This window comes from Tribolium madens, unplaced genomic scaffold (genome assembly GCF_015345945.1).
Source record: "Tribolium madens isolate multiple individuals breed KSU strain unplaced genomic scaffold, Tmad_KSU_1.1 Scaffold_96;HRSCAF=242;Tcas5.2_LG5, whole genome shotgun sequence".
Classification (NCBI taxonomy): Eukaryota; Metazoa; Arthropoda; class Insecta; order Coleoptera; family Tenebrionidae; genus Tribolium; species Tribolium madens.
In genome coordinates, this window is record NW_025401068.1 from 5,532,274 (window position 1) to 5,543,144 (window position 10,871).

Here is a 10,871-nt window from a genome sequence, read left to right on the forward strand (position 1 = left end):
AATGTTAAATTACCATTCCGTCTTAATTAACAAAACTGCCATAAAAGTGATGTCTTTATTTTTTCTCAATTTACTCTTACACTAATCAAGTGAAGAAACTGTCGACTATTGGAATATAATAAAGAATCAATTTTATTTGATGCGAAACGTTACCAAATACTGGCATTCGAAGGATGAATAAATATATCACTGGAAATTTAGTACACAAAAAATTTGCATAAAATCTGACTCCACCTTTCGACAATTTTATGATAATTGGAGAGATTTTTGAAATCTTAATTCCGGACAGTGGGGTTAACAAATATATAAAAAGTTTCAATCAGTTCCATCAGTCAGTCCATCCAAAATGTATCAAAAATCAGTAAGTTGCATAAAAATTCAAACATCCCTAAACCCAAATTTAGTTACTTTTCAGTGCCCTCATTGCAATCGTAGCAACCCTGGACGACCCTCGAGCGGCCAAAATAGTCGACTACCAATCAGAACGCACCTCAGCCGGTCATTACTTCTTCCGGTAAAAAACCTACCCCTAAAAAAATAAAAATATTTTTTTGTAGTTTTGAAAGCAGTGATGGCATAATCCGGGAAGAGGAGGGCACCCTGCTCGACGAGAACGACCCGGAGTCTCCGGTTGTCGTCAAAGGCTCATACACCTACACCGACTCGACCGGAAAACTCTACACGGTGCGATATATCGCCGATGAAAATGGCTTCCACCCGGAATTACCCACTCCGGTTAACAGCCCAGTCCTGATATCCGGTCCTCGTCCCCAACTCCAGTTCATCCCGTCGACACCGCGGCCCCGGATTCGCCCCGAAGTCACAACCCCCACCCGGATTCAAATTCCTCTCGAGTCCACGACACCGAAGACCTACAACGACCTCGACAATAAACTGCAAGAGTCGATAGTGGGGCTGCTTTCAAACGGACGAGGATTCGCTGTGAACTAGCTTTGATTTGTTGACTGATTTTGTTATTGTTTAGAGAGTTTATTTTGTAATAAAATGAGATTTGATTTGATGGGTTTTGTAATTAGAAAACAATTAAAATATCAATGGATGAGTGACGGGTGTGTGGGCGGCATTTGAATGCGTTATTGATGGGTTCCTGGGGCACATGGGGCACATACATGCAACTGCAATTTTTTTATAAATCTGGTTTTTGTGTGACATGACTTTAAGGAAAAGCAAATTAGACTCTACTGATTTCAATAATTTATTAATTCAACATTTGTTTGCATTTATAGAAAGTAGGAGACACGAATAATAAATAAATTTGCAAAGTTTGGACGTGTAAAAGTGTGCGAAATGGATTTTGTGGGATTTTTTAAATAAACAACAGCTATTAAAATTGTTGTACTTCACCTTTTAATCTGCAAGAATGTGGAAAAATTTATTTACTAATGGTTTTATAGAGGATAAACATTGACGACTATAAATTGGTGTATTATTTCGCAATGTGTTGAAGACGCGCTTTACAAAGGTATTTTTAAGCAAAGGTCAGGAAATGTTTAAATCACATCAATAGCTTCTTTTTAATTTCTTTCGTTGTGAAACGTCAATTAAGTAATACCTAATATTTATCAGATTTATATAACCTGAACCTATATATGGGAACAATAAATAAGAATTTTTATATAATAGGATCCCTAAGTGAGAGTGTCATTGACAATTTTTCTCAAAAATAGAAATCATAAGTTATAAGTGGTTTAGAAATTGAGTTTGTATCGTAAGTGAAGGTAAAATTTTTCAGTGCAACGGTATGAGCGCACTGGGTTTGTTCGTTCGTCTACATATCTAGCAAAATTAATATTTTTATTACAAAATTATAATAATAATTATTATTATAAAACATTCCATAATAGACATAGTATGTATCGTACTTTTCGAACAAAACTACGAAAAACCGATTTTCAAAAATATTTTTTTAATTCAAATTTAATTTTTAAAATTAAATGTTATACTTACTATAAGAAGGTTTTATAAAATTTTATAAATTTTCAAATTCATCTTTCACATGCAAGAAAATCTAATAATTGCAAAAAAGTAACAAGAAAAGAAAATTTTATTCCGAGAGTTCTGTTCATTTCACAGACCAAAAGCGAGGAAAAAGGGGAAAACTCAGTGAAAGAAAATAAAAAAATTTCTTCCTGTGTTTTACATATAATTTTTTCTAACACTAAAAACAACTTCAGATTCAGAAACTTCAGAAAATTTACTCCCTAGAAAATGTCTATGTCTTTAGAAAAAAAAGTCATATTTATTGCTTATAAATTCTTACAGGTATTTTTTTTTAGTTTTCCGCTACATTTAGGTAAGTCATCCTGCAGATGAAAATTACACATTGGAACTATCTTAAATGCCCGGGGGACCACGAACATTCAGAAAGGAACTGTAGAATACAACGTCGAAAAAATTTTAGATTACAGTGCTGTATTTACCTACACTTTTTATGACTACTACCCGGTCCTACGAGGTGAGCGAGACGCAAGAGGGCAACAAGAAGGTGCCGTGCTGTTTTATGGTTTCTCGCTTATATCCCAAAAAAAAATAGTTATGCACTAAAACAATTTCCTACAAACCAGTCTGTTTTTTTTTTGTATCTTAAATAGTTTGAGAGATAACGATTAACAAATATTGCAATACTTAAAAAACTCAAGTCACTTTGGATTAGGATACCTACCTTAATCTCATGTTTAGTACAGCAAAAGTAATAACGAAATGTTGGTTATAGAATGCAAATGTCCTGTAGGCACCTGCAGCTTGTAGAAAACAGTCCATTCGTACCTACCTTGCATGAAACTGAGGTTATGTTTAACTTTTTGCATGAAAATGTTCAGAATCGAAGAAAATTTTCACTTCCATTTCTTCGTCGACAATTTATCTTGTACTTGTAAGCACGAAGGATGGGTAAAACACTAACATTCCTATTTCTATTTTAAGGTTAATTAGGGTTTTATTTCCTAATCAAGCCTTAGGTACAGCAGGTACACCGAAATGTAAGGTGCAAATTCGTTGTCACAATATAGCTATACCACTTACTGATAAGCGATACCTACTCATCATAATCATAATAATATCACAAAAGTGCATAAAGGGCACATACATAACAATTTCATTAAAAATTGTAATTCTTTTAATTAATGAACGCAAACCGAATTACCAATTTCGAAACATTTTGAATGAAACTAAAGCCTAATGTGATTGGTTTCTCCATGGTTACTCACATATAATGATGGCCGACCTTAAACGGACCAATCACATCGTGGCATTAATTTTTGAATGAAGCCAAAAATCTAAAGTGATTGGTTTTTTACATTAAAATGATGGCCGACCTTAAACTGCCCAATCACAATGCTTACAAATTTTACAACTATCTTTACGTTATTTCCTTATTTTTTTTAGTCCAATTATAACAAATAGAGTGCAAAAAGATAATAAAAATCCAAAAACATCGCCTTGTGGAAAATTTTATAAGCTTTAATTTTGTACATAACCATTTTTTTCGTAACACGTACCGTTGTGAGGATATAAAGAGAAAAAACATAATATGGCACCTTGTTGGTGTCTTCCTGGGTCCCGCTCACTGCGGAGGACCGGGGATTTTTAGTATGTTTACCTTCTAACTCCCAACTAACATAAACGAAGTCAAAAATTCTGTTCTCGAGACCGTACATTCTACAACTTGCTCGATGACTGAACTGGATATTTACAATCACAATATTTAGTTGAAATATTGTACAAAAATCGCTTAAGTACCTACTTAAAAAACAATTTATATAAAATAATAGACTGTTTTATACTATTTTAAAAAAGGGATGTATACATACACGATAGAAATTGTTGATCATTTGCAAGTCATTATAACATTTCTGACTTTTATTTTATTAAAAAAATTCTGACTGACTTTTCTTTCGATTTCTTTTGAAACCATTTCTACGATTGCGATGTTTAGATACAATCATAATATTTGATAAAAATACAAAATTTTAACCATATAATAATTTTTTAGGTAAGAAAGACGATTTCTAAAAATAATGTCCCTACCTACATAATAAAAAAAGCAATTCAAAAACTGTAAAAATTTATAATTCAAACATTGTAGAAACGAATTTAGATGACGAAATTTAGTTTTTTGTTGGTTTTAGAAAAAAAAAATACCTTACTTAATATTTTTATTTGTACAACGTTTCTAAACATTCCCTGGTAATTTCTAGATCGTAAAAGTCGTAGTGAAAATGAACATTATGTCTAATAAAGTCAAAGGTTGCAAAAAATTTAGACAAACACGATCAAATCAGAGAAAAAATGAGTCTAATCGCAAGAAAAGTCCTGTTCCTTATTCGAGAACTGAACTAGATTTCCTTTGATGACGATCAAAAAAAGCATTGTTAGATATTACAGAGGGGGGCGACGTGGGGATGTCTTCAGAGAGCATCACTATCGCTATATAAAGAACGTCATTACTAAGGTAATTTAATCCATAATTTCTTCTCATCATCATCATCATGAAGACGGTGAGTAGTCAACACAGTGTGCCACTAAACACATTTATTTCATTAACCCTCACAAAACTAACAAGCCCACCCAAAAATCCCCCATTACATAACAGTGAGGCAACTTTTACGTAACAAATTTCACCAGCTCATCATGTGTGCCATCCTTGGCATTGCGACAGCTCGGCCCCAAAACCCCCAAGACGCCTACATCACCCGTTACGACTTCGACAACGCGGGCCTGGGGGGCTACTCCTTCGGGTGTGTACCACTTAAATATCTGCACTGTTGTCAAATCTGAAATTTTCATGTTTCAGCGTAGAGACCAGCGACGGCTTCCGGCACGACCAAACGGGGGAAGTGGTCAACCCGGGGGCTGAAAACGAGTCGATTGTCATGAGGGGGTCCTACTCATATGTGGGCCCCGATGGGGTCACCTACACCGTCGTCTATATCGCCGACGAAAACGGTTTCCAGCCCGAGGGCGAGCACATACCTCCTTCGGCTGGAGTGAAAAAACTGGGCATTCCGGCGGCGGCGCAAGCGTCGCTAATCGGTGGCGGCTTGGGGTGATTAGACTGAGAATAAATGATTTTGTACATAAAGAGTTGTTTTATTTGTTTTTCCGCGTTCCACTGGTGTCAATTATCGCGCTAAATATCATCAAATGTGATGTTTATTAATTCTAATTGTTCAATCAGGATGTGTGTGAGGTTGTATAACGAGTGACCTATGGCCCAGCTTTCGATTTTCAATCGGACGTTATTGGAGTCGTGTTTTATATTTTTTTATTTGAACTATTTCCTTCTTAAACCACGAAAGATCGGGTTATCTAAGTATCTGTGCCTTTTAAAATTGTGTAATCGAAATCTGATGAGACTATGGAAAAACCGTGTTTGGGTTTAAGAAAAAAACTAATTACTGACCTTTACCTAATTCCACTTAATCATATCAGATTAATTCAAGGACGGAGGATTGTTTAGAAAATTGTTTATTTAACTCTAATCTTTTCATTATAATCAGATAAATATAAAACAATTCTATTATTAATTTATTATTAATATAAAAAGTGTCACATGCCAGGACATGTCAGATTTCACTTAAGAGAGATACTTTTTTCGAATATTTGAAAATTTCCACTGAAAATTATGATTGTCTCTTTTTTTTTTCTTAATATAATAACAGGAATGAGGACACTAATGCAATAATTAGTCAATTCCAAATGCTTGTTAAGTTATTAAGAAAACTAATATTGCGTATGTTTTTATATATTTAATTAGGAGACGATTTAAATTGATTTTTTGGAGAAAAAAATCGAATTTTTGCTAACTAGGCCATGATTAGAAAGTGAAAATTGGCAAAATATGGTGGCTTCGGTAAAATGAGTTTTTGTTTTTTTAATTGTATTTAAATTATCAATAATTATTAGTTTAAATTCACTCAGTAGAGTTCGTTTCTCGATTGCTTACCTATTTACTCACTTATTACTCTTGCAATATGAAGTTATTATGATTATGACCGACAAATATATCTACCTATACACTGAGTAACAATTAAAGACAAATAACTGTTAATTAAAACCTCTTTTCAAAAAATCATAAAAAACTACTGATTAATAAAAAAAATACCAAAAATAGGAATTTGCGAAAAAAGTTGTTCAACTTGTAAATGTTTACCGTGAATGTATCATACGTAATACAGGATGTCTTAAAATGCGTGAAACATCATTAGGACACCTTATTATTACACACGGTGATTCAAAATAGTCAGACATTTTACTTATTATTTTAAAAATTTTATTTTTTTTAATTTTACATGCTTGTTTCACGTCTCTTATGATGATTAATTAATAATACACAAATTACCTTTCATAATTAATAAAAAATTAATATCACTGTTGAATCTTTGAAGATCTGTATCTTCGAGAGAATGGGAAACTTACTATTTATCAGCACAGTAAATAATGAAAACAGAGTGGGTTTGCCGATGATATAATAAATTAATTCAGTTTTTAATCTTAAATAGGAAAAGTGCACAAATGCAGAGAAAAGCGTGGCAAAAATACTGATCCAAATCTCAATAGAAATGTTTCTTACGTGATCATATTTGTGTGAAACATGAAGTAACAAATAACTGTGATGTGAAAACAATAAAATCATCTGTTGGACGATTCGAAAACTAATCCAAATATATTGCAACATTGTGATGTAATTCCAGTGAAGAAGCTGCATTTATCTTCAAAGAAAATGTTAAACAGCCAAATGTGAGAATGAGTGAGTGGTATATTATGTAAAGTGCACTTGTAAAAATCATATAATAGGTACTCATTCATCATCAAATTTTTTGTTTGTCAACTGCGTGTATCATTTATAGAATGTCTCGAGTAATAAATCTCATATTTAGACCCCACCAGCGAATTTCCAATTCATGTTTTTCAACTTTTATTCGAATTACGCGGTTTTACATTTCATATTTCGAACCAATGGAAATGGGAATTCGTAGTGATTCGAACGAACGCACAAATGACAAAAGTGAAAAGTCTAACCTCAATTTTTGGAAAACAAATAGAATGATTTTGGCACGTTATTCACGCAAATTATTTAATCCAGTCAACCTGAATAAATTCTACTCATCATATTCTGTAACCAGTGTTTGTAATTTATCACAATTTTAATCACATAACCTATTTCAAGGTCCCCGAAACAACCAGTTTTCCTCGGCGAATTTTCTCAGGAATTCAGCCAACCGGTCAAATTCATTTAGGTAATTACCTTGGCGCTATAGCACAATGGGTTAAACTCCAACAAGATAACGAGGATATGATTTTGAGTATTGTGGACTTGCATTCAATTACTTTGCCTCAAGACCCCAAAATCTTATCTAATAATATTCTCGAAATGACAGCAACTTTACTAGCTTGTGGGATAGATCCCTCTAAGGTTATTTTATTTCAACAATCGATGGTACCTGCCCATACCCATCTCTGTTGGTGCCTAGGATGCATTTGCACAATGCCTAGGTATAAAGGAGTATTTAATTTTTGTGTCTCAATTAATTCAACCAATTCTAGGCTTGCACATTTACCAGCTTATAAAGAAAAGTCAGCAAATTTGAAAGACATCTCCTTAGGCCTTTTTGTTTATCCAGTCTTACAAGCGGCCGATATTTTAGCTTACAAGTGAGGCAATTTGAAAATTAAACATAATTTTTGATAGATTTTTAGGGCAACCCATGTCCCTGTCGGCGAAGACCAAGCCCAACATATCCAACTCACCCAAGACTTGGCAAGAATGTTTAACAAGAGATACGGGGAAACATTCCCCATCCCCCACTGTATTTTCACAGGGGGTGACTATTCAAGACTGCGAAGTCTCAGAGACCCCAATAAAAAAATGTCAAAGTCAGATCCCGATCCTAAGAGCAGAATTTGCCTAATTGACCCTCCTGACGAGATTTTGAAGAAAATAAAAAAATCGGTGACCGATTTTACCTCAGAGGTGACCTACGACCCTGAAAATAGGCCAGGGGTGTCAAACTTAATCAGCATTCACTCATTCGTCACCGGGAAAACTATATCACAGATTTGTGATGAAGTCAAAAATTTTAATACTGGACAGTAATAAAGTCAAGTTTTATAAATAATTGTGTAAAAAATTGTTTGCAGATACAAGCTTCAAGTTGCTGATGCGGTGATAAGTCATGTAGGACCTATACAGAAAAAAATTAGTGATTTGTTGAATAATCAAGACTTTTTGGTACAAGTGCTAAAAGGTGGCGCAGAAAAGGCTGGGGAAATATCAGAGAAAACGCTTCAGGAAGTTAAGGATAAGTTGGGGTTGCAATTTAAACGCGAAACTGTACATAAACAAATATTAAATTTATAAAAAAAATACAACCGCCGCTTTTCTGTGATGATTAATTACATCGTTACGGTTATGTAGATAGAACGGAATTATAAAAAATGAACAATAAAACCATACACTAGGAAGTAATCGTAAGACTAAATTTTCAACATCTGTTATTTTTAGTATACTATTATTAAATTTTTTGATCACCTAAAAACTGATCAAAAACGCCTGATTTGACAAGCTTAATCTGACCATTTAGGATAAAGTCAGCAACTTTTTTATTAAAAACAAACTCGGGTAACTCCTCGAGGTCATCAAACATTACAACGATGTTACTTGTACTCAATTCGTTATAATTAAACTCTTTATAGTTATCCTCTCTCAAAATTTCTATCGGTTTTTCCGAATCGGGTGAGAATTTTTCTATCGTATCAATCGCTTTACTTTGCAACAATTCGACTAAATCATCCTTGTCAATATTTTCGTCTTTAACAACAACTGGCCTTTGAGACTCATCAAACCTATTTAACACAACTGAACAACTCCTCATATTTGTCAAATCAACCGTCTCTACTTTCTTCCTCCCTCGACCCCCGGTCTCACTTTTCGGTGGTCGCCCCCTTTTCGCCGGCATTGGAGGCGCAACCTCCATCTCCTCATCACTCTGTCTTTCCACTTTGGGTTCGATCAATTCGTGGACTTCCTCCTCGATTTCGTCTTTAGGCACCACCATATCAAAGTTGTTTTTCTTACTCTTTTTCTTCTTGGAGGGCTGTTTACCCCCGGTAATTTCCTCATAGTCTTCACTGTCGTCGCTAAAGTCACTCCCTTCCGAATCAGTTTCCTTATTTTGGCGCCGTTTCTTATTTCCGGGGCCGTTCAAAGCCCCCTTTCGCTTGATGAACTTCTTGTTGCCTTCAGGGTGGTTGGCGATTAAGGCGCTTAGTTGGGATATACTTAACAAATCCTGTTTTTTCGACGAGTCGTCCTTGCCGCCCCCTTTCTTGTTGAAAATGTCCCGAAGGGCCATGTATTGTTGCAAATGCCAGTCTAGCTGTGTCTCAAAATCTTTGATTATGAGGCGAGTGTTTTCAAGACATCTTCTGGTGCTGTCCACTTCGGCTTGACTGAAGTATGCGATTTCCTCGCAATCGCTGTCTTCGTGTACGCCGTTAGTGAGAAATTCTTTGGGTATTACGGGGTGAAGCTCTTCCTCAAGTTCTGTCTTTATTTCCGGGACGTCGGGCAAACCGTTGACCGAACTTTCGGCCATTTTGACTAAAAATCACGATTTTTTGAAAAACTACCTGCGAAAAAAGGATCAAAAACGTAAAGCTTTGACAGGTAATGGGCACCAAAAAAAAACACATAACATCACTCAAACAAACTCATAATGACAATGTTTAGATTCTAAAAAATTAAAATAAAAGCTTTTAAAGTGATTTGTGCATTTTTCTTACCTTAAATCCCGCCTTTACACACAGTTTCAATCTTGATTGACATCAACACAACGCCAATTCCAATTTTTGACAAGTGACAGTTTTTAGGGTGATTTGAAATACCAACACACATTTTTATAACTGAGATAAATTCAAAAAAAGGTTCCGAAATTTTTATTATTGTTTATTGATTTATTAAATCCAATTCCATTAAAAATAATAATACAAATTCACACAATTTTAGAAAAATCAGTTTTTATTTGATTCAAAATGTTACATTGTTCTTGGGAATGTTATCGCAGGGGGTGATAACGCATCAAGAGCCCTTTGTTTGATTTTCGTTGAGAATTTCTTCCCCAAAATCGTTGCGTGGGAATCCCGCATGGTCCTTGAGAATAATTCTTTAGTCTTTGCGGTCCTCTTTGTAGCGTTATAGGTGTATTTCGACGCGTGCTACCCTCATAGTCACCCCTCGTGGTCCACTGACTGTAGCCCTAATCTCATCATAACTTACTGACATATGGTGGTCATGGTGGTAGCAATCCATATTATGCAATGGTTTATTGCCATATCTCGACTTACCATCGAAAATTTCAAGTGATACAATACGAAAAATTTACATAATTAGGGAAAAAATTCTCGACTAGTTTATAGAGGCCACTCGATTCGAAATGTGATAAAAGCGGGGCTTTTGTACGAATTTTGGTGCGTTTTTTTGTAACGATTTATTTCTGTTGTGACGAGACGCGTTGGTGTCACACACGTCCTGTTGTATTTTTGCACCCGACGGAAGGTTTAATAAGGAAATAGGTTATTACAATTTAATTGACATGGGAGTGATCTCCATGGGATCATTTTCAAAGCATATTTTGGGATGTGATAAATAAATAAAAAAAATTTAGTAAATTTTTAATTAAAAAAATAAATCACAAACAAGTCGATAAATTACTTGTAATAAATATGTATGTTCACTCCAAAACATAATGAATCAATAATATAAATATAATCTTTTTGTTGCCATATGTGAAAATTTCCTTTCTTTCTTAATTACCCTCATACCTATGTGTAGGTATTTTATGTGAGAAAAA

At 34.5% G+C, this 10,871-nt stretch overlaps 4 protein-coding genes across 6 annotated transcripts; 3 read left to right on the forward strand and 1 right to left on the reverse strand.

The window, feature by feature from the left end:
* Positions 1–196: 196 nt before the first annotated feature.
* LOC123013110 (larval cuticle protein 16/17-like) lies at positions 197–1,036 on the forward strand. Its single transcript, XM_044411452.1, has 3 exons — positions 197–361; positions 405–514; positions 558–1,036. The coding sequence occupies exons 1-3, from the start codon at positions 347–349 to the stop codon at positions 949–951; spliced, it is 519 nt and encodes a 172-aa protein (XP_044267387.1). The 5' UTR covers positions 197–346; the 3' UTR covers positions 952–1,036.
* Positions 1,037–4,487: 3,451 nt separating this feature from the next.
* Positions 4,488–5,101, forward strand: LOC123013194 (cuticle protein CP14.6-like). The gene is made up of 3 exons (XM_044411580.1): positions 4,488–4,517; positions 4,645–4,757; positions 4,814–5,101. Exons 1-3 carry the CDS (start codon positions 4,509–4,511, stop codon positions 5,067–5,069), a joined length of 378 nt encoding a protein of 125 aa, XP_044267515.1. The 5' UTR covers positions 4,488–4,508; the 3' UTR covers positions 5,070–5,101.
* Positions 5,102–7,010: 1,909 nt separating this feature from the next.
* Positions 7,011–8,609, forward strand: LOC123012625 (tryptophan--tRNA ligase, mitochondrial). The gene is made up of 5 exons (XM_044410662.1): positions 7,011–7,137; positions 7,190–7,515; positions 7,567–7,674; positions 7,720–8,112; positions 8,161–8,609. The coding sequence occupies exons 1-5, from the start codon at positions 7,066–7,068 to the stop codon at positions 8,378–8,380; spliced, it is 1,119 nt and encodes a 372-aa protein (XP_044266597.1). The 5' UTR covers positions 7,011–7,065; the 3' UTR covers positions 8,381–8,609.
* LOC123012626 lies at positions 8,353–9,884 on the reverse strand. 3 transcript variants are annotated; one of them, XM_044410664.1, is made up of 2 exons: positions 9,805–9,884; positions 8,353–9,651 (listed from the first exon to the last, which is right to left on the reverse strand). In XM_044410664.1, exon 2 carries the CDS (start codon positions 9,615–9,617, stop codon positions 8,535–8,537), a length of 1,083 nt encoding a protein of 360 aa, XP_044266599.1. In that variant the 5' UTR covers positions 9,618–9,651; positions 9,805–9,884; the 3' UTR covers positions 8,353–8,534. The 3 variants fall into 3 exon arrangements, with proteins under 3 accessions (XP_044266599.1, XP_044266601.1, XP_044266600.1); XM_044410666.1 differs by having other exon boundaries at positions 8,353–9,622; positions 9,805–9,878; XM_044410665.1 differs by having other exon boundaries at positions 8,353–9,754; positions 9,805–9,873.
* Positions 9,885–10,871: the final 987 nt, after the last annotated feature.